The 24,466-nt window shown below is 39.8% G+C and overlaps 1 protein-coding gene across 1 annotated transcript; it reads left to right on the forward strand.

The window, feature by feature from the left end:
- Positions 1-19,618: 19,618 nt before the first annotated feature.
- On the forward strand, positions 19,619-20,508 carry LOC131857676 (protein MAIN-LIKE 1-like). The gene is made up of 2 exons (XM_059210378.1): positions 19,619-19,714; positions 19,858-20,508. The coding sequence occupies exons 1-2, from the start codon at positions 19,619-19,621 to the stop codon at positions 20,506-20,508; spliced, it is 747 nt and encodes a 248-aa protein (XP_059066361.1).
- Positions 20,509-24,466: the final 3,958 nt, after the last annotated feature.

Here is a 24,466-nt window from a genome sequence, read left to right on the forward strand (position 1 = left end):
AATTACCAAGCCAATACCAACTAACCAAAACATGCTCATGGAGAATATAACACATAAAATCAAACATACTTCACTGATCCAAACATGTTGGAAGTGTCCAACAAATAGTCTCTTTTGTTGGTAACACTATATCTTCTACCGGTAACCAAAACCTGTATGTGGGTAACCAATCATAATAGCTAGTGTTGACATCAATGACAAAACATCAATGCAACACATAATCAATTCATCCATAATACCAACAAGAAGATGAAGGATTTATCTTACCCATGTTGGGTCTCAAATCAACAGATTGGATAGGTTCTAAGGAAATGCCAACTCCTATGATCAAACCCTCCAATTGACTTGGCCAACATATAGAGTGAACCTATTTGGTTGCTAACTCTCTCACTTTAGGCTCTGCAGGACCTAGGTGGGTATACCTATTCACTGAATGTCTCCAATTACCAGCGCTTTTTATAGCAAATTTATTATCCTAATCTGATATATCATGATCTTGAAATGGCATGAGTTCCTTGAATGGAGATATAGCAGATGAGTTCAAGATTGTTGTTTGTAATAACTGTTTGCTTTACGTTTCTTAATTACTTCTATTGCTTATTAAAATAATCAATTATGAATGAAATGATGAGTGCAACTTGTAATTTAGCCAGTGCCTTCTTCGCTGTTTGGGTTACAGAGTCATTACACTTTTCTTTAGGACTTATGGTGTGAACCTGTGAGACAGTTTTTTAATTCATCCCTTTATGAACTTGTCAGTTATTATTTCTTTTGGAACCAAATGAATGCTTATATCATATGCTGATTGAGTGAATTCAACCCTACCCTTAAGGGACCAGTCAATTAAGCTTTGCAAGGAGCAATCACAATCCGCAAGCAAAACTTTTGTTGCAACATTATAATATAAAACATAGATCTGATCTTAAGAACATGAATAACCTTATCTTATCAGACAATATCACAGACGATTGCCAAAAGAAAATGAAATGATCCACAACACATATGCAGAGAAATAGCTGATCAAAATTTGTATTCCATTATAGTTTGTATACAGAAGACTTACAGGCTGTCCTCTATCGCTATCTTTGTCTTATCTAATCACTATCCCTTTACATTACAAAAATCATCCTCATATATATATGAGGATGAAGGCCTTTCATGAAGAGACACGACCTTTCAAAATATTAATCGTTAATTTGAGTATTTCTAAACTTAAGCAAAAAGAGATTTAGGAGTCCCAAATGATGAATGTAATCATCGTCTTTGAAGGTTTTGATTCGAGGAGTCTGTTTCTTCAATTCATCTCCCAGCGACAGATACTTGAATATTATCTGGTTGACAGTAGGGGCCATATCCTTACTTCGATCTATCTCCGACAAGGCCCAATCCTTGACGCTGGTGAGCTCTTTTCGCAAATCCTCCAGGGATATCACTTCTCCTTCTTTGTAAACGGAGGGCATTCCAACAGGTTTCTCATCATCCAATTCCTTCAGGTCTCTCCTCAGCGTATCCTCAAATTTGACATGATTCTCCATATACGCAGTCCCCTCAGCTTTTTCCTCTGGCGTCAAGGCATCGACATTATTCAGTACTTCATGCAATCGTGCTTCTAACCTCTCATGCTCTGTTAACGCTTTTATCGTTCCATTATATACTTTCCAATATGGTTCAACCTGCAAGAGCATGGTGTTAAACCGATGTCCTATGATGTCATTGACCAGTTTGTCCATCCTTTGTTGGATACCTTCTGCGCGTTTATTGGCCTTCTCTGCTTGGTACTTCCAGTACAGAGCATCAGAGACATTGTCCAAGCTACGTCCCGCAGGGTATGAGGTGTATTCGCTGATAGGAGTCCCTGTCTCTAGTTGCAATACTTTTGCTTGCAACTTTTGATTCTCCTCTTTAGATTTTTCATATAACCCCTTATATGTGACGTTCTCTCTGACCAAAAACTCTGTCTGGTCCAGGTTCAATCTGGCAACATCCAAGTTGAGTTTTGCAGTGACCCTAGGGTCAGTTTTTCCAACCTGATGAACCATGAGGTGCCCAAAGGTTTCTTCAATGTCTACAATGATAGGCCTCTTCCCCTTTGGATACAATGCCCATTGTAGGAGAGCCTTTTTGTCTGGATCATATCTAGAGCCTAAGAACAAATTGTCTATCTCCTGAGGCAACACCTATTGATTCAAGTCTTGTTTCTTCAGGAAGCCATCAAATAAAAGTGTTGAGTTTATATCCCAACCAGAGAAGATGATTACACCGGCCTCTTTTAGTAGTTTCCTCCCTTTCTCAGGAGTCATATCTTTCATGAGGACATCAATCTCATCTTGCAATCTCTTCATCTGTTCCTCCTCTGGTCTTCCAGCCATGCTTTGTTTTACATGAGCTCCTTTGTATTGGTACAAAAATGAGAGGAACTCCCTAGAAGAAGCGAATCCATCATCAACAATGAAATCTTCATGCTCAGTCATTCTTATATCAACAACATCCTTGATGTTAATTTCACCAGTGTCCATATTCATCTCTGCTTCGAAACCAGGAGGATAATCTTCTCTAGGAGAATCAGGTGGGATACTACTGGCGGTCGACTTTGGTGACATGTGAGCTAGGGGCTGACTGTCCTTCTCAGTATTAATGAAATGAAGGAATTGCGAAGGCACTCTATGCATGATTTCTGCTTCATGTTGAAGCAGCCTTTTAGCCACTTCCAGAGGATCTTGGAGATTTCCAATCAGGTCTCCATCTATCATTCCCCTTGCCCTTTTCCATTTGTAGGCCTCCCAAACTAACTCACTCTTTTCTCTCAAAGCCTTGGTCTCCTCTCTTTCAAGGTTCTTAATCAGGTCATCTGGCATTTTGGCCACATGTATTCCAGCTTTGAGTTTTTGTGATACTCTGGCAGCTCTTATATATCCTTCAGGGTCGAAGTTCTCTCTAGGTTCACCCAGAGTCATGCCATAGTAGTCTAACTTGTTCTGCAGTAAATGATAACTTTTTGAACTTTTAACAATGAAATCAGAAAAAACCAATAAACCTGGAACAATGGATTGTTTACCGGAGTCTGTAAGGTGTTTAGCACCGACAATAGACAATTGTCTTATAATCTCCAGGCTAGCCACCCTGTTTGGCACTGTAATTGGGAGCATGTGGGGTTTTCCTTCATATCCAAATACCCTGATTTTTGTGTGATTGTTATGGCAATACCAATCACCCCGATTATGATCAATCCGTGACTCTGGAGAGAAGTCCTTTGGTCTGAGGAATCTCTTGATTTCAGGGGACAAAGTGTAATCCCTGTGTTGCCCAAAAGCTGCACTAAGAGGTTTCACAAAATATTCTTGAAAGTGCCAGTACTGGTTGTTCATGAACCTCTGGTCCCATGCAGATACCCATAACTGAACTGGCTTCTTCAAACCATTTTTATCATAGGATCGAATGCAGAAATCATCTGACCAGAAATTAATCTCTTGTCCACAATAAAGAATGATATGCATTAACAAGGAATACAATGAAAAATGAACATTCACAAGGTCCCCCTTCAACTTTTCCAATCCATGATTTAAAGCATCTGCAATATAAGTGGCAAAATCAAATGACCTAGGGTCTTTTGACTGTAAATCAGCACACAAAACCATAACCCCGATATCCATGAGCGGATGAGCCTCTAGGCCCAATACTTGAGCTGTAGCATAGTAGGTATATTTGAAATATGGATGGAAGTGGTGGACATCAAACGGCACCTTGTCATCTTTGCTGAACGGAACAAATGACCCACCCACTTTTGGCCTGTGAATAGGTAGTCTCCAAGTTCTGTAGATATTTTCCAAACTAAAGAATTCTTGTGAAAGTTTCTTCATATCGATACTCTCCTCTACTTCCCAGTCCAAATCAAAAACCATATCAATAGTCTGTTTGTTAATCACTACTAATGTATTCCCTCTGTAATCACATATGGTTTTGGTTCTTGGATTGTAGCAATCTACCAGAGCTTTCATCAATTCTACATCTACAAACACATTTGGGACTACCAATTTGCCTAAGTTCTTCTTCCATAAATTACTTATGGGTTCAGGAGCATCCCTTCTTTTGTAGCTAAACAAAAACAACTCATGTCCTCTGATTTCAATCCAAATGTCTCCTAGATTTTCGAATCTATCCTCTAATCCTTCTTCTTCACTTTTGATCTTTTTGGACCTTACACTAGATGAGGGACACTGGTCTAACAAATCCTGAGTCAGAGCTCTTCCTTCCTTCTTCTGTCTCTTGGGCTTCTCTTCAGGGTTTAACTCTTTTCCTTTCCTACTCTTTTTAGAAGAAGAAGACGATGAAGGTTCCATGATTACAGCAAATATGAGAAACAACACTTACTTGGAGAAATGCTCAGCTCTTCTGGTTATCGTTCGCAGGTTTCCACAAGTTCTTCGCAATTTTCAGTCTTTTGGCATTGATCTGGTTCTCATGAAAATTCAATCAGTTCAACTGTAATCGTATGGGCAACTTGTGCACAGTTAATGTTCTGCGTCTACAACGGCTACTCAAGTGTTTAAACTTAATTGCAGATGTGACATTCTTCAATTGGGCCTTTAACTCTTTCGCGGGAAGTACAGTTCACTCAAAGTGATCATATTTCAAGTTATCGATGAAACCCTTGTCTTCGGCCGAGTGTTTAAATCTTTCATCGAAAGCCCATTTTCTTCGATACTATTGTTTCGGTGAATAGCCCATGTCGAGAAGCCACTTTCAAGACTCATCGAAACCATTCTTTCATCGATGGACCTCCTTTTCGATAAGTTACTCGTAAGTTTCATCGAAATCATTCTTTCGATGAGTTCCTTTCTTCGGTGAAGGCTCATGCATTTTCATCGACATTCCATTTTCATCGATATTCCATTTTCATCGATATCCTATTTTCATCGATATCCTATTTTCATCGATATCCTATTTTATCGATGAAACAACTTTGCTTTTGTTCGACATCATGTCATCGATGAAAACTTGCATTTCGATGAATGCTTTATGAGTCTCTTCGGTAATGATATTCCTTCGAAATCATTTTTTGCCTTTTGTTTTCACCTTTTCGATGAAACTTAGAGTATCGATGAGTGATTTTCTACATTCATCGAAAGTAACTTTTTGCCGAAATACCTTTGCTTAGTGCTTTACATACCTCATTTCGATGAAAATACTCTTTCGATGAAACTTCTTTTGCAGTGCTCGATACAATTTGCTGGCTGAAAACATTTTTCATTCTTCACGCCTATGGGAATATACATTTTTTATATATTTTTTATTTTCAAATATAGTGTTCAACAGCGGCTCTGACTGAGGATGGAGGCATATTGAATATGTCTTCAAGAATCCAAAATCTCTGGTTAGCGTAGATTTATGATGGTATTTACAATGGAAATGGATCCTAATCTACTGTACATGTGATATAGAACGTTCAAGAAAAGAAGCCTTTTAAGAATTGCCCATGTACTGGCAATTCTTGGACCTCCCCTGTTGCGTTTTGAAGCAAATAGGAATCCTCCCCTTTTTTGTCTATAATCACATATGGGCTGATCCACAAGGCTTCAAATTTACCATGCTTGCCTTTGTCTTGACTCCTGGCATTCCACATTAAAACCCAATCACCTACACAAAATTTTCTATTTGATGTCCTCTTGTCATATAATCTCTTCATTTGATTTTGAATCCTGATATTCTGCTTTTGAGCTTCTACCCTGACTTCATCAAGTTCTACCAACTGCATTATTCTTTCTTGTGATGGATCTTCAACATCTATCTCTTCTTGAATCATAAATCTGTGTACAGGCAAGAGGTTATCCAAAGGTAGTCTGGCCCTTTTGCCATAAACCAGTTCAAATGGAGACTTTCCTGTAGATTTTTTCACAGTTATCCTGTCCGCCCATAGTGCAAGATTCAACTTCGAATCCCATGCTTTTTTTTTCTATCCCAGCATCTATTTAATGATCTTTAGGATGTTCTTGTTGCTTGATTCAGCTTGCCCATTCCCCTGGGGGTGGTAAGGAGAAGAATGTGATATCTTAATGCCATATTCTTCACAAAAAGTGTTGAATTCCTCTGATCTAAAGGACATGCCATTATCTGAGATGATCCTTGCAGGAACACCGAATCTAGTAATAATGTTCTCCATTAAGAATTTTATCACCACCTTGCTAGTGGCCTGTCTGGTAGGTATTGCCTCCACCCATTTAGTAAAATAGTCTGTAGCAACCAATATCCATCTGTGTCCTCCACTGGACTTTTCTGATATTTCCCCTATAAAGTCTATTCCCCACTGTTGAAATGGTTCCTCAGCCAACATTGGTCTCAGTGGGAGTGATCCTTGATACTTTGTTTTATTTGAAAACTTCTGACAAGCTTCACACTTTCTGACATATCTATAAGAATCATTGAAGACACATGGCCAATAATATCCAGCTCTCAATATTTTATGTGCTGTAGTCTTAGCCGAGAAATGGCCACCACAAACCCCATCATGCATTTCATGAAGGACTTTATCTGCCTAGTAGTTGTCTAGACATAATAACAATATCCCATCTCTATTTTTCCAATATAAGTCCCCATTGATAATTACATATCTTGCTGATTTTAGCTTCAGAGCTCTCTTCTGATTATCAGTCATGCCATCTGGACATTTCAAATGCTTGAGATAGTATATGATATCGGTGTACCATGCTGTTCCTTCAATACTGAAGTTAGCTTCTTCCCATTCAACCTGATTCACACTAGATTCCTCAATTTCAGTTCCTGTCATGAGTTTGGCCAGCCCTTGTCCTTTGATAACCTGTGAAATTTTGAGTTCAATGTTAAATTCTTGTATCTGATTGATCCATTTGCATCTTTTGCCTGTGACCTCAGTCTGTCTGAAGATATCTTTTACTGCTGCATTTGGGACATAAGCTATAACTTCAGCCCCTACTAAGTATGGTCTAAATTGTTTCACTGCTTTGACCAAAGCATAGGCTTGCTTTTCATTCAGTTCATATTTTACTTCTGAAGGGCTCAAAGATTTGCTAAAGTATGCAATGGGCTGCTCATACCCTTCTGAATTTTTCTGTAACAACACTGCTGCTATAGTGTGACAAGAGGCGAATGAGAATATCATAAAAGGTTTACCAAAATCTGGGGAAATTAGTACTGGTGCCTCAGAAATTGCTCTTTTGATTGCCACAAAAGAATCAATTGCCTCTTCAGTCCAGTCAATTTGGGCCTCTTTCTTCAACATCCTTACTATAGGTTTTACTATGTCTGCAAAATTCAAAATGAACCTTCTCACAAAATTAATTTGTCCCAAGAATGATTGAATGGCTTTGATAGTTTGAGGGATGGGAACCTCATTGATAGCTGCTACTCTCTCAGGGTCAATTCTTACCCCCTCCCTGGATACTATGTGTCCAAGTAGTTTTCCCTCCTCAACACCGAAGTGGCATTTCTTAGGATTCAAGGAAATTCCATATTCTAAAGCTCTTTTAAATATCTTCTCAAGGTGTTCACAGTGATCATCAGCTTTCTTTGAGTATGCAGTCAGATCGTCTTGGTATACTACCATGATTACATCAATCAATTTTGCAAAAGCCACATCCATTGCCCTTTGAAAAGTAGCTCCAGCATTGGTCAATCCAAATGGCATTCGTGCATAAACATAAGTGCCCCATGGAGTTGTGAAGGCTGTCTTATATTTCTCAGTTTCTCTAACTTTCACCTGATTGTAACCCGAAAATCCATCCATCATAGACAACAACTCACACCCTGTTACCCTCTGCAACATGTTATCCATATTTGGCAATAGATAGTTATCCTTTAGAGATGATATATTCAAATTTCTAAAGTCTACACATAATCTAATATCCCCATTCTTCTTCCTGACTGGTACCAAGTTAGAAACCCATGTGGAATATCTGCATGGTTCAATTATTCTTGCGTCTTTCATCTTTATAATTTCTTCCCTCATTTTTGGTAACAATGTAGGATTAATAGGTCTCTGCTTTTGCCTGAATGGCTTAGCTTCTGGTTTAAGTGGTATCTCATGTTGAAAGAGATCTTCCCTGTAAGCTTTGAGATCTTCATAAGACCATGCAAACACATGTTTGTATCTTTTTAGCAATATTATTAGTTGTTGCCTCATAGTAGGAGTTAATTTTTTTCCAATAAAAACATTTTTGGGGGCTTCTTTGCTTCCTAGATTGATTTGTTCAATATCATTCTCTTTAACAGCTGACCCTTTGGTTTCAATCACATCTTGAGCATTAAAAGTTCTTTCTAATGCTACTAGGCCTCTTGGTAATTTATTTGACTTTAGTTGTATAATTTCATGTCCAAATAAAGTTTCCTTATCTTCAGTTTTCTCCACAAAGTCATTAAAATTTATAGCTTGAGTCTGGTAATGATCAACACACTGTAAGAAGTTCAACAGATCTGCATCATCTTGAAACACTTGCCAATTATACAAGTTGTCAGGAATAGATGGTCTTACTTTTATTTCTACTTTAGATATCCCAGTTAGCGTTATATCATTGCTTTTTAATGCAATATTTGCTAAAAAATCTGCCATGATGTTTTTTGACCTGTCTATCCAGGTTATCTGAAAAGCATCAAAAAGCTCCATGGTATCCCACACAACATTCCTGTATTGTTTCAGTCTTAAGTGTTTTGAGGCATATCTTTCCTTTACTTATGAGACTATTAATTTTGAATCACCAAAGACACTTAGCAATTTGATCCCATGTTTGACTGCTATGTTAAGACCAATGAGTAGAGCTTCATATTCAGCAATGTTATTTGTACATTCAAATAACAACTTGAAAGAATATTTGTAAGTTTCCCCTGTGGGTGAGATAAAAAGGATTCCATCCCCACTCCCTTCTTTGCTACAAGACCCATCAAAGAACATTTTCCATATCTGACCATCCTTTTTAGTTAGACATGACTCAATGGGGACCCACTCTTTAATTTTAGGTCTTGTTAACTGTACCTGGAAGTTGTCCATGTCAGTTTGTAAAAAACACACTTGGTTCACTGTTTCTTCCATGTCTTCTATGATATATGTGGACTGAGGTTCCCTGCCAATTTTTATTTCTTGTCCATTTATTGGAATCGTAGCATATGACAAATCCAGCTGCACATATCCACCAATCATATTCGACCATTGTCTAGACAACAACATTCCATAATTTGGAGGAACATCTACCACTGTGATATTTGTTTTATATGATGCTTCTGGACAAGCTGCTAATCTGAACTCTACATCCTTCATGATACCAACCACTGGGACTGATCTATTGTCCATGGCATAGCATTTCCCAAAGGTAGTATCAACTTCCAATCCTAGTTCTTTCATCACCCCAACAGGCATGACATTTATGGCTGCTCCTGAATCGATCATACAATTCTTCACCCTTTTGTTGTTTATCACCAAAGTGAGATAAAATGGGTCTACTTGTGTTGGGTTTTTAGTTATAGTGGACCCTAAGTATATAACTGGAGCCATTTGTTCATTGTTATCACCTGTTGGGACCTCTTGTTTCTGTTCATTAATCTTTTCTTCTTGGACATCTGAAATCATCTCCAAAGTTTTTTCTCTATACTCAGGAAACCTCATTATTTCCATCAATGGAACAGAAACTTTTAATTGTGTTAATGCAGTTGAGATATCAAATGAGGTAGAGTGTTGTGATGAAGGGAGTTTTACTATTTCTTCCTTTTGAACATTAGGACCCTTCTTATTATTCTTTGGTACAACCTCCTTAGTCATAGCTCCTTTGTTTATTCGCTTGAGTGTCTCATCAGTTTCTTTCATAAAAAGACTAGTAGGTTTACCTTGCTCTGGATTCACCACCCTATTCCTTAAATCATAAGTCCTTTTTGCTTGTGCAACGGCATAAGCTGTAATTCTTCTTTTTTCTTCTTCAGTAGGGATTCTGAGCTTAACACTTTCATTTTTGCTGGTGGTCACAGGTAAGACAGAGCATTGATCAATATTCATGGAATCTAACCTTCCTTCCTGACTAAATGATATCATATTAACAGTTGAATCATCCACATGTTCTTCATAGCTATCCTCCTCCTCTTGCAATCCTTTTGCTACTGCACACAAAGAAGAAGCGTGTGGCATATTGCAAGCATAACACCACATGTCATCGTCTTGAGTATAATTTACTGTTCTTTTTAAAGGATCTGGAATTTGTTGATTATCTCTGTGGTTCCTGTCTACTAGTTTTCCATCCTTCCATGTGGTGTTATAAGGCATGTCATGTAGTCTAGGTCTCTCAGGACGGTAGTATTGCTGCTTCTCTATTTTGTTTACTCTTACAGATAAATCTTTCAGGGCATTTAAAACTTTGTCAAGCTTATCTTCATCTCTATTAGCCTTGGGTGCTCTAGGATTGTATAACCTTGCATCCTCTCTCTTTCCCACTTTACCAGCAGCCTTTCTGTTGTTTTCTATAACAATGGCATCTTTCATAACATCCCGGAGGTCTCTAGGATTTCTGGTTCTCAGCTCATAGTTTGTTTTACTGTCATAAGCATTGATATAATACAGAATGCTCACCTCAGGTACTGGTTTCATCCTATTGGGGATTTTGTTTAAAACCCTGTTAAATCTTTTGTTAAAATCTATCACTGATTCATTTTGCTCCTTCTTTATACTAATGATTTCGTGCAAAGCAAACTTAGGGCTGTTATGGTCTCCATACTGCTCAAGGAACAAATCTTTGAATCCTGCAAGATCTCTAATCGATGCGTTAGGCAACGTCCTAAACCAATCTCTTGCATCTTCTATTAATGATTGCATAAACATCTTGACATCTTCATATGGTAACCCAAAATCCTCAATTACTGCATCAAAGGCTTTACAATGAGCCTCACCTGAAACTGCATTACTTCCTGTGAACCTTGGTATCGCTGTCCTGATTTCATTTGGGATAGGATATGGGTACACTATCATTCCTGAAAAATCAAACTGCCTCATTTGCTCCATATTTATTAGTCCATGCCCTCCATGAGGATTCCCAAAGTTTTGGTTCACATTACCATATAAGGGTATTTGATTTTGATAAGGAAGAGGGTATTGATTCTGGTGTTGATATTGAAACTGATTAGGGGGTGGATGTTGGTTATAAAATTGACCAGGGGGTGGGTACTGATTATGAGTATGTGAACTTTGCTGGACTGGTGGTGCACTTGATTGCACATGATCATCCCTGTTGCTACCAAACAAGGGATTCTCATAAGCTTTGAAATCATTACCCTTTGTTTTACCCACTCCTTGAGCATATGTTTTCTTGTAGTTGTTTACATCTTTATTAAAGTCATCCTCACCAACATTTATGCCCAACTTAGCACATAGCTCCAAACATTCCTAAGTCCTTCCTGAATCTCTCATCTCAGCAGCTGCCTCCATCATTTGTCTAGTTAAATCTGTAAATCTATCTGCAGGGTCTGCCATACTTGATCCTGATGGAGGTGGTGTGTATTGTCTGGACCGTGCTTCGTGATTTTCAAAACCAGGGGGAATTTGGCATCGCCCCTTTTGAGCTTTATATGCTGCAACCAAATCCTCATTCACCGGGCTTGAAGTTGTTGTTCTATCTTGTTCTCTTAAGGGCGAATGTTGGCTACTTTCATGTTTATACTGGTTGTATCTTTCTCTCATGGAATCATTCATGGGTTCTTTATTTTTGTTCTTTCGTTGAGAGAAATCTAATTGGGATAAAGATTGTCCTTTTGTAACCGATCTTGTTCCGTGCATTGATATTCTTATTTCAGAGTCGCCACCTCTTTCCTAGAGGATATGTGTTATTTATTTTTTCTGAGTTCTTTCCCACAGCAGAGTCTTAATTCTTCTTCCCCAGCAGAGTCGCCAATCTGTTGGGTCTCAAATCAACAGATTGGATAGGTTCTAAGGAAATGCCAACTCCTATGATCAAACCCTCCAATTGACTTGGCCAACATATAGAGTGAACCTGTTTGGTTGCTAACTCTCTCACTTTAGGCTCTGCAGGACCTAGGCGGGTATACCTATTCACTGAATGTCTCCAATTACCAGCGCTTTTTATAGCAGATTTATTATCCTAATCTGATATATCCTGATCTTGAAATGGCATGAGTTCCTTGAATGGAGATATAGCAGATGAGTTCAAGATTGTTGTTTGTAATAACTGTTTGCTTTACATTTCTTAATTACTTCTATTGCTTATTAAAATAATCAATTATGAATGAAATGATGAGTGCAACTTGTAATTTAGCCAGTGCCTTCTTCGCTGTTTGGGTTACAGAGTCATTACACTTTTCTTTAGGACTTATGGTGCGAACCTGTGAGACAGTTTTTTAATTCATCCCTTTATGAACCTGTCAGTTATTATTTTTTTTGGAACCAAATGAATGCTTATATCATATGCTGATTGAGTGAATTCAACCCTACCCTTAAGGGACCAGTCAATTAAGCTTTGCAAGGAGCAATCACAATCCGCAAGCAAAACTTTTGTTGCAACATTATAATATAAAACATAGATATGATCTTAAGAACATGAATAACCTTATCTTATCAGACAATATCACAGACGATTGCCAAAAGAAAATGAAATGATCCACAACACATATGCAGAGAAATAGCTGATCAAAATTTGTATTCCATTATAGTTTGTATACAGAAGACTTACAGGCTGTCCTCTATCGCTATCTTTGTCTTATCTAATCACTATCCCTTTACATTACAAAAATCATCCTCATATATATATGAGGATGAAGGCCTTTCATGAAGAGACACGACCTTTCAAAATATTAATCGTTAATTTGAGTATTTCTAAACTTAAGCAAAAAGAGATTTAGGAGTCCCAAATGATGAATGTAATCATCGTCTTTGAAGGTTTTGATTCGAGGAGTTTGTTTCTTCAATTCATCTCTCAACGACAGATACTTGAATATTATCTGGTTGACAGTAGGGGCCATATCCTTACTTCGATCTATCTCCAACAAGGCCCAATCCTTGACGCTAGTGAGCTCTTTTCGCAAATCCTCCAGGGATATCACTTCTCCTTCTTTGTAAACGGAGGGCATTCCAATAGGTTTCTCATCATCCAATTCCTTCAGGTCTCTCCTCAGCGTATCCTCAAATTTGACATGATTCTCCATATACGCAGTCCCCTCAGCTTTTTCCTCTGGCGTCAAGGCATCGACATTATTCAGTACTTCATGCAATCGTGCTTCTAACCTCTCATGCTTTGTTAACGCTTTTATCGTTCCATTATATACTTTCCAATATGGTTCAACCTGCAAGAGCATGGTGTTAAACCGATGTCCTATGATGTCATTGACCAGTTTGTCCATCCTTTGTTGGATACCTTCTGCGCGTTTATTGGCCTTCTCTGCTTGGTATTTCCAGTACAGAGCATCAGAGACATTGTCCAAGCTACGTCCCACGGGGTATGAGGTGTATTCGCTGATAGGAGTCCCTGTCTCTAGTTGCAATACTTTTGCCTGCAACTTTTGATTCTCCTCTTTAGATTTTTCATATAACCCCTTATATGTGACGTTCTCTCTGACCAAAAACTCTGTCTGGTCCAGGTTCAATCTGGCAACATCCAAGTTGAGTTTTGCAGTGACCCTAGGGTCAGTTTTTCCAACCTGATGAACCATGAGGTGCCCAAAGGTTTCTTCAATGTCTACAATGATAGGCCTCTTCCCCTTTGGATACAATGCCCATTGTAGGAGAGCCCTTTTGTCTGGATCATATCCAGAGCCTAAGAACAATTTGTCTATCTCCTGAGGCAACACCTGTTGATTCAAGTCTTGTTTCTTCAGGAAGCCATCAAATAAAAGTGTTGAGTTTATATCCCAACCAGAGAAGATGATTACACCGGCCTCTTTTAGTAGTTTCCTCCCTTTCTCAGGAGTCATATCTTTCATGAGGACATCAATCTCATCTTGCAATCTCTTCATCTGTTCCTCCTCTGGTCTTCCAGCCATGCTTCGTTTTACATGAGCTCCTTTGTATTGGTACAAAAATGAGAGGAACTCCCTAGAAGAAGCGAATCCATCATCAGCAACGAAATCTTCATGCTCAGTCATTCTTATATCAACAACATCCTTGATGTTAATTTCACCAGTGTCCATATTCATCTCTGCTTCGAAACCAGGAGGATAATCTTCTCTAGGAGAATCAGGTGGGATACTATTGGCGGTCGACTTTGGTGACATGTGAGCTAGGGGCTGACTGTCCTTCTCAGTATTAATGAAATGAAGGAATTGCGAAGGCACTCTATGCATGATTTCTGCTTCATGTTGAAGTAGCCTTTTAGCCACTTCCAGAGGATCTTGGAGATTTCCAATCAGGTCTCCATCTATCATTCCCCTTGCCCTTTTCCATTTGTAGGCCTCCCAAACTAACTCACTCTTTTCTCTCAAAGCCTTGGCCTCCTCTCTTTCAAGGTTCTTAATCAGGTCATCTGGCATTTTGGCCACATGTATTCCAGCTTTGAGTTTTTGTGATACTCTGGCAGCTCTTATATATCCTTTAGGGTCGAAGTTCTCTCTAGGTTCACCCAGAGTCATGCCATAGTAGTCTAACTTGTTCTGCAGTAAATGATAACTTTTTGAACTTTTAACAATGAAATCAGAAAAAACCAATAAACCTGGAACAATGGATTGTTTACCGGAGTCTGTAAGGTGTTTAGCACCGACAATAGACAATTGTCTTATAATCTCCAGGCTAGCCACCCTGTTTGGCACTGTAATTGGGAGCATGTGGGGTTTTCCTTCATATCCAAATACCCTGATTTCTGTGTGATTGTTATGGAAATACCAATCACCCCAATTATGATCAATCTGTGACTCTGGAGAGAAGTCCTTTGGTCTGAGGAATCTCTTGATTTCAGGGGACAAAGTGTAATCCCTGTGTTGCCCAAAAGCTGCACTAAGAGGTTTCACAAAATATTCTTGAAAGTGCCAGTACTGGTTGTTCATGAACCTCTGGTCCCATGCAGATACCCATAACTGAACTGGCTTCTTCAAACCATTTTTATCATAGGATCGAATGCAGAAATCATCTGACCAGAAATTAATCTCTTGTCCACAATAAAGAATGATATACATTAACAAGGAATACAATGAAAAATGAACATTCACAAGGTCCCCCTTCAACTTTTCCAATCCATGATTTAAAGCATCTGCAATATAAGTGGCAAAATCAAATGACCTAGGGTCTTTTGACTGTAAATCAGCACACAAAACCATAACCCCAATATCCATGAGCGGATGAGCCTCTAGGCCCAATACTTGAGCTGCAGCATAGTAGGTATATTTGAAATATGGATGGAAGTGGTGGACATCAAACGACACCTTGTCATCTTTGCTGAACGGAACAAATGACCCACCCACTTTTGGCCTGTGAATAGGTAGTCTCCAATTTCTGTAGATATTTTCCAAACTAAAGAATTCTTGTGAAAGTTTCTTCATATCGATACTCTCCTCTACTTCCCAGTCCAAATCAAAAACCATATCAATAGTCTGTTTGTTAATCACTACTAATGTATTCCCTCTGTAATCACATATGGTTTTGGTTCTTGGATTGTAGCAATCTACCAGAGCTTTCATCAATTCTACATCTACAAACACATTTGGGACTACCAATTTGCCTAAGTTCTTCTTCCATAGATTACTTATGGGTTCAGGAGCATCCCTTCTTTTGTAGCTAAACAAAAACAACTCATGTCCTCTGATTTCAGTCCAAATGTCTCCTAGATTTTCGAATCTATCCTCTAATCCTTCTTCTTCACTTTTGATCTTTTTGGACCGTACACTAGATGAGGGACACTGGTCTAACAAATCCTGAGTCAGAGCTCTTGCTTCCTTCTTCTATCTCTTGGGCTTCTCTTCAGGGTTTAACTCTTTTCCTTTCCTACTCTTTTTAGAAGAAGAAGATGAAGGTTCCATGATTACAGCAAATATGAGAAACAACACTTACTTGGAGAAATGCTCAGCTCTTCTGGTTATCGTTCGCAGGTTTCCACAAGTTCTTCGCAATTTTCAGTCTTTTGGCATTGATTTGGTTCTCATGAAAATTCAATCAGTTCAACTATAATCGTATGGGCAACTTGTGCACAGTTAATGTTCTGCGTCTACAACGGCTACTCAAGTGTTTAAACTTAATTGCAGATGTGACATTCTTCAATTGGGCCTTTAACTCTTTCGCGGGAAGTACAGTTCACTCAAAGTGATCATATTTCAAGTTATCGATGAAACCCTTGTCTTCGGCCGAGTGTTTAAATCTTTCATCGAAAGCCCATTTTCTTCGATACTATTGTTTCGGTGAATAGCCCATGTCGAGAAGCCACTTTCAAGACTCATTGAAACCATTCTTTCATCGATGGACCTCCTTTTCGATAAGTTACTCGTAAGTTTCATCGAAATCATTCTTTCGATGAGTTCCTTTCTTCGGTGAAGGCTCATGCATTTTCATCGACATTCCATTTTCATCGATATTCCATTTTCATCGATATCCTATTTTCATCGATATCCTATTTTATCGATGAAACAACTTTTCTTTTGTTCGACATCATGTCATCGATGAAAACTTGCATTTCGATGAATGCTTTATGAGTCTCTTCGGTAATGATATTCCTTCGAAATCATTTTTTGCCTTTTGTTTTCACCTTTTCGATGAAACTTAGAGTATCGATGAGTGATTTTCTACATTCATCGAAAGTAACTTTTTGCCGAAATACCTTTGCTTAGTGCTTTACATACCTCATTTCGATGAAAATACTCTTTCGATGAAACTTCTTTTGCAGTGCTCGATACAATTTGCTGGCCGAAAACATCTTTCAGTCTTCACGCCTATGGGAATATACATTTTTTATATATTTTTTATTTTCAAATATAGTGTTCAACAACCCACTAGGTCAAGACCCAATTGAGAGAATGGCCATGATCCTGCCATAGGATGTAGTTCTTGTGCTAGTGCGTGGATGAGATTCCTATGGATCTAACATTGTTTGCATTTCTTGGCATATGTAAATGAATCTCTCTCCATAGTAGGCCAATAGTAACCCAATCGAATAAGTTTCCTAGCTAGTGTTAAACCACTTGAGTGTGTGCCACAAATACCTACGTGGACTTCATTAAGAACTTTTCTAGATTCCTCTTGTTCGAGACATCTCAGTAGAGTGCTATTATAGACCTTGTCTATACAAGGTATCAACAATGATAATATATCAGGATGACTGATGGATAAAATTTCTCTTTTGATTGTAGGATAGGTCAGGAGGAAGGATATTCTCTTTTAGGTATCGATAAGTTTGGCTATATAAAGATTGATGGGTTCCAGATATATGGCAAATCATTGGGTATTATGGGATTCAACAGTAGTATGTAAGATATCTTCCACCAGGAATTTGTAATGTTGTTGATTCTCTTGATTCTGCAAAAGAGATGCTACTGTAGTCATTGCATTTGTTGTTTTTTTCTCATTTCTTGGGATTTGATTAAATGATATTTCTTCAAAGCGCTCTTTAAAATCTTCAACCAACTGTTTATAGGGCATCAACTTGTCATCCTTATTTTGATAATCATCATTTATCTAGTTGATTATGAGCTATGTGAAGATGGTGAAAAGGAGTGTGAGGTGGATTAGTTAGAAAACATACAAATCAAACATGGAAACATATGAAATTAAAGACATAACTTAAAAACATGAATGACATGCATATACCTCACAATATTTTTACCTCTTCCTTGGAATGAGCTTGACGAAGTGAAGATGCCCCTTGATGATGCTCCACTTGATGTTCTCCTTTGGTTGCTTGATGTGGATGGCTCTCCAAATATTGTGAACAAATGGATTAAGATGGATTTTGAGGAATGATATGGATGAGATTAATAAGTGTGGATGAGAGATGATTTTGGCATGGTAAGGATGCTATGATGGCTTTTCGAGGCTCAAACTAGCAGCATAAGATTACTAAACTTGGATATGATGAATGGAGGGATGGAGTCCTCAATCTATAGGAAGAGGAGAGGAAGAATGGATGGCTAAGATGGATTCAAGATGAAGGGCTGGGATTTCTTGTGAGCTCACACAAGGCCCAAGAGAGGGTGTGGAGACCAAGAGATATGCCTTAAAGACATTTCTTGTCTCCACACTTCTCAAGGTGCATTGGGAAGACTTCCCAATGTGCCTTGAGAAGAGCAAGGGATGAGACATTCCTTGAAGAATGGGGAGGAGGAATTTAAAATTATCCAAAAAGGGATGATCATGGGGATTGGAGGAATAAGAAGGAATTAAAAATTCCCTGGGAGAGGAGATGCCTTGAGGAATGTGAGATTTTGAAAATTTCACATTCACTTAAGAAAAGAGCATTTAAAGATAGTGGTCGGATGGAAGGGACAAGGAGTTGACTTTGTGGCTAATCATGATGATTAGCCACTAGCAACTCATTAGGAGGGGGATTAGAGGAAAGATTAGGTGGGATAAGATTTGTAGGAGGATTTGATTAGGAGAGAGAATGAGTGGAGGGAATTAAAAATTAGAAGAATAAGGTTAAGTGAGTTTAGGGAATTTCAAGAAGAATTTATTAGGTTAATGATGGATTAGGAAGATGATTTGTAGGAATCATGTAGATTAACTAATTAATTGAAATTAATTAGTTAAGGGGAGGGTTTGAGAAGATTTAATTTTTAGAATAATAAAAAGAGGAGTTGATTTATTAAATAAACTAATCACATACTATAGTGACAATATTAATTATAATTAATTAATATTGAGGAGAATTGGAATTTGCAATTATAGTGACAATATTAATTATATTGAGGAGAATTAAAATTTGCATGATTAATTAATAAATTAATTATGAGAGAAATTAAAAACAATTAAAATAATTAGTTTTAAGTGTCTACATTTTGCCCCTCCTTTACGTAGCAACAAATTTGGCGATGTGTAGAAGATAGAAGAAGAAAAAGATGTCTCGACGTAAAGCATGGGAGGTGTATGCCCCCTCGATAATTTGTTCGAAAAAAAGGCGAAAAATTCTTGAAAATAAAGGAAGAAAAATTTGGGTGGAAGAGGTAAGTGAGGAAGAAATATGAAGCAGCTGTGAAAAAATTTGGAAGGAAGAAATGAAGGTGCAAGACCATAGAGGAAATGGGCCCTCACGGGGGCCCATATAAACCACAACGGGCCCAATGAGGAGTCATTGTTACACACAAGATTTAGAGCCACTCAGAGCGAAGAAGAAGAGAAGGAGAGATGGACCGCATTCCAGTTCATGATCATCGTGTTGAGAGGATCCGACGATTTGACCGATCGACTAGCTATGGACCATCGGTGAGTAGGACTATCCCTCTTTTGAAATTTTTAATTTTGGATAAAAATTAGGGCTAGAAATGGGGGTCTAAGTTAGGCGAGGTGCACGCGCTGATCGTTGTTTCAGTGTGCGCGCCCCTAGATTAGCGCGAGCGCTGGCAAGCAGCGCGGGCGCTCGTGAAGGGGTCGGGTAAAACAGGGAATTTAGGAGAATGAGGGGGGTTTAGTGTGGGCGCTCGTGCATTAGCGCTTTAGCACGGGTGCTCGCGTTTCAGTGTGAGCGCCCAAGGGGTTATGCGGGTGCTCGCGTTGACGGGCTGGGGAGGGGGGATCAGAGTAGGGATGGAAGCTCTGTTGGCGCGAGCGTCACGGTTTTGGCACGAGCACTGGGTAAATCAGCACGTGCACCTGGGAAGGGAAAAAATACAATTTTGGCTTAGAATTTTGGAATAGGGGGAAGAGTATGGATGTTTCAGGGGGGGAGGAGAGAATTTTTTGGGCATGAAAGTAATGATTTGGTCTAATGGATGCAGGTGGAGAGGGGACCGCTGTCTTCGAGGGAGCATTGGCCTGCTACAATGAGCCTATATCATGAGTTAGGTCATGATGAGCTGGAGGTGATAGTTGCGCGAGGACTACATTATGTAGGAAGGTGGCCGAGGATACGAGCACATACTACCATGATGATGGCGCTGGTGGAGAGGTGGGATAGTTGGTATAACACCTTTCGTTTGCCAACTAGAGAGGCCACAGTGACTCTGTTAGATGTTTGGAGGATCTTGAAGATCCCCATTCGTGGCATTATCCCTGAGTATCAGTTAGATGTAGCTAATTTTTATCTGCAGGAGGTGTGCGAGTATGAGACGCCACCTATGTTAGACAGGAGCAGGATGCACTTGGGTCGGGCGATGGGTGTTCGACGGATTCCTCGATTGGTTTTGGTGATTTGCGGATTTCAGAGTGGGCGGATCATTCCGGATTTGGGCAGACATGGATTCCCCCTTGGATGGAGCAGATGTTTATACTTCATGTTGCATGATGGTCAGCAGTATGCGTGGGGCGTGACAATGCTAGCTCAACTATATCATGATATGCATCTGGTGGTGTACAGAGAGTATGCTAGTTTATCTGCAGGGGTCACACTCTTACACATCTGGGTGTGGGAGCACATTGCAGTGACTTGACCACTAGGGGTACAGGACAGGCGGCCACGACAAACATTTGTGGACAGATACAGGGGCTGCTGCACTATACACAGACATCGTCCATTTGGTTTTGGAGAAGGATTCTGAATGAGCTGACATAGTTCACATGGAGACCTTTTTTGGGATGTGAGAGGTGGGGGGATGACTGGTAGTTGCACTGGGCAGGAGTGGAGATGTGGATGTTTGGGAGAACTGTATATATCATTGAGTACTATGCTCCATTCAGGGTGGCTCAACAGCTTGGGCAGGTACAAGATGTAGTGGGGGATATTCCAGTATATCCCCGGATTACCTGAGAGGTGAGGTATTGGGGCCCTACAATGAGTCCCTTGGAGGGTCGGACTAGCTTCCAGACAACATTTCACTTGGTTTGGGATGAGCGGATGGGGGCAGGGGAGGATCCGGGCATGACAGGTGGATATAGGAGCTGGTGGGAGGGGCACTTGCCAGTGCAGCTTACCATTCCTAGGGTGTTGGATGATGAGGAGTTGCAGCCAGGGGTTGATCAGGTGGTGGGTGGGGAGGATGATGGCCCATGAGAGAGAGTTGTGGTTCGCGCAGGGCATGGTGCGGGCGGACAACAGAGGAGAGTCTGGGTTGTGTGGAGGAGGGATCCAAAGGAGGGAGAGGGAGAGGGAGAGGGAGAGGATGCCCTAGTGGGAGAGGCTGCGGAGGATGCCCCAGTGGGAGAGGTTGTGGAGGTTGCAGTTGGTGAGAGAGAGGAGGTTGTACCTATGGATATTCCTTAGGCACAGGGGGAGGAGAGGGGTGGATTGAGGCAGGCTAATTTTGACAGTTTACAGCAGGAGTGGGACAGTTATCGTACAAGGCTTCATTCCATAGAGGATGAGCTACAGGTAGAGAGGGCTCAGAGGGAGAGCATGGAGGTCAAGGTGGAGAGGTTGACACAGGAGATAGCTGATTTGACATAGTCTCCATACTGCCAGGACAAAAGTGGATACCTTAAGGGAGGAAGGGGAGGAGTCAGAGAGGATGTTGGAGGAGGCCCGGACAGGGACAGCCATTGCAGGGCTTCAAGATGCCATTCGTCAACAGGATGTCGAGTTAGAGGGGTTAGAGGCTAGAGTACAGAGGGTGGAGGTGGATGTGACACAACTGTGGGGGGAGAGGGATGCAACCCATAAGGCATTGGTTCCTGCAGGGCTGACGCAAATATTTACTGATAGTATGCAACAGTGGGAGAGGGCGGAGAGGTCAGCAAGAGAGGTAGAGTATTATAGGGGGTTGTACCATGGAGCAGTGCCTATAGCACATCGAGCAACCTCATACATTGGGAGTGTGCGGTCTCACAGGACCCATAGTCAGCAGATAGGGGGATCAGTGGGTTTTCGGCCACCATTAGGGGGGAGGGATCAGGTGGGGGAGGTACAATAGAGGGGGGTGGAGAGATAGGAGGGGAGAGCTAGCTCCTTGTTTTTCTTGTGTATCATATTTTTTGACCCTTTGAGGCGATCATTGTATTATGACAGACACATTTACCTCTTTATATATATATACATGATTTGATGATGATAGATGATGTGTACTTCTTTGTTTTTATTGTGATGTAATTATGGATATGTTGTGCTGACCTATTTGTGATGCAGAGTGGATGCTTATACATGTATGTTTATGATCTATTGCTGACACATTTTTGGATGCAGGATGAGAGACTTATGCTTTTTGATGTGCGTATATGGAAATGTGTGATGGATTTTATGATGCAATCTAAATGTAATGTAACATGGATGAAAAAGTATCTTTTATTTATGTGATGCAACCTAAGTGTAACCTTATGTGATCAATGTTTTGTGGAAAATGACTATCTAAATGAAATAAGTAATGCAATCTATATGATGTGAATAAATAATAAAGAGGGAATGTGCCAATAATAACACAATGATCTTATATAGAAGAATAGAAGAATATGGAATAAATGGGAAATGGAAGAAATTGAGGACTCCATGGGATTATTGAGTTTAGGATTTTATGGAATGATGGTGAAATTTTGTGCACAAAAAATGTGGAGAGTTAACCTAGTTTGATATTGCCTTGGGTGACTTGCACCAATGATTATAGAAATCAGGATGCCATGAGAAACCCAAGGCGTGGACTGACTCTCAAACAAATGGGAATTCCTTACACATAGCTATGCAAGTGTTGAGAAACACTAATACAAGGTTGTGGGTATGTATAAGGAAACCCTTAAACACACCGATACCTCTTGTACACGAGAAGGTAAGTGTTGATAAACACCAGTACCAGGTCATCGGTTTATACAAGAGAGATCCAAAACATGTCATGCTATGAAAGTATGCCCTAGTATGCAGCTATTATAACATACCTGGGTATGGAAAATCCAGGCAGTCGTAGATAGTTGCAGTCGTAGGGCAAAAGATGCAAGTCTAAATGAAAAATCCAATAAGTCAAACAAGTCACTCACTCATGACCAACTTGATACCTCTTGCCAAGAGTAGGATTATGATGGAGGATTAGGTTGCTAGGCGAGGGAAGGATTCATCCCTAGGGCAAAGTGGACTTTTGGATTAGGCAAGTGATCCTATGGTTTTTGAAGATTGAGTTGCAGACTTAGGACTGTTCTCAAGACTTCTTGAAGCTCACACAGAGGCACATAAGCTCAGTTTTGATGGGACATTCCTTATTCATGACTCGGGCGAAGACTCATCATCATACGCAAGTTTTATTGGGAGGCAGAAGGGAAGGAATGTTGCAAATGGGTGGACTGGATGGAGGGTGCTTGTAGTATCAATCTGATAGATAATGGATCCGGTTATTTACCTTGGCGCCTGCATGGAGGTTTTCACCAAGATACTTGTCCATAGCGCCACAAAGTGGTTTTCACTAATGGACGAATTATTTTTTCTTTCTTCTTTTTGATTTTTTAATTTTTTTTTGTGCCACAAGGTGCTTGTTTGCTAGGTTTTCACCAAAGTGACGATTTTTTTCAGGATCTTTTTCTCTTTTTTTTTTCTTTTTTTTTTGTATTTTTCTTGATTTTTAAATTTTTTTTAAGACTTTCTAAGGACTAGGCATAAAATCTTTTGAGGTGCATGATATTCATTGGATCATCCAAAGGATCACCTTCAGGAGTAGCCAACTGATAAGCTCTTGATCCATATTTTGCTGTGATTACATATGGTCCAAGCCAATTAGGCTCGAACTTGCCTTTCTTTTAGATTTTTCTGATTCTCCATGAGGACAAGATCACCAATTTGGAATTCCTGGGTTCTGACTTTTTTGTGATAACTCATGCGTAGATGGTTTTGATATACCCAGAGATGATTCAAGGTCTTGAGGTGCCTTTCATCTAACAATTCTAGCTCTTGTAAGCGGGCAATTCTGTATTCCTCGTCCGGTAAGATATATTGCAGCGATACCCTTAGAGAGGGGATCTCAATCTCGAGGGGAAGGATGGTTTAAGAGCCAAAGACCAGGGAATAAGGGGTGGTGCCTGTGGGGGTGCAAATGGAGGTGTGGTAGGCCCACAAAGCGGGATGGAGTTGGAGGTACCAATCACAACCAACTTCATTGACTGTCTTTTTGAGGATTTTGATTAGGGTTTTATTAGAAGCCTCAGCTTGGCCATTGCCTTGGGGGTAATATGGGGTGGAAAAGCAATGTTGGATGTTGAATTTTTGGCAGAGTTCTTTGACATCTTGGTTTTTAAATTGTCTGCCATTATCTGTAATGATAACTTTTGGGATGCCATATCGGCAGATTAGGTAGTTTAGGATGAATTTGGATATTTGCTTGCCAGTGGTAAAAGTAAGAGGGATAGCCTCTACCCACTTGGTGAAATACTCGGTGGCGGTGATAATGAATTTATGTCCATTGGAAGATGGAGGGTGAATTTTCCCAATGAGATCAAGCCCCCACTACGAGAAGGGCCATGGTGTAATGAATGGCTACAATTCTT

Source organism: Cryptomeria japonica, chromosome 8 (genome assembly GCF_030272615.1).
Source record: "Cryptomeria japonica chromosome 8, Sugi_1.0, whole genome shotgun sequence".
NCBI classification, from domain to species: domain Eukaryota; kingdom Viridiplantae; phylum Streptophyta; class Pinopsida; order Cupressales; family Cupressaceae; genus Cryptomeria; species Cryptomeria japonica.

Excerpts from the sequence above, each read along its gene's own strand:
- LOC131857676 (XM_059210378.1), top strand. The coding sequence starts at position 19,619 with ATGCGGGTGCTCGCGTTGACGGGCTGGGGAGGGGGGATCAGAGTAGGG. Across the intron at positions 19,715-19,857 it reads GGTTTTGGCACGAGCACTGG|GTGGAGAGGGGACCGCTGTC; the intron begins GTAAATCAGCAC and ends TAATGGATGCAG.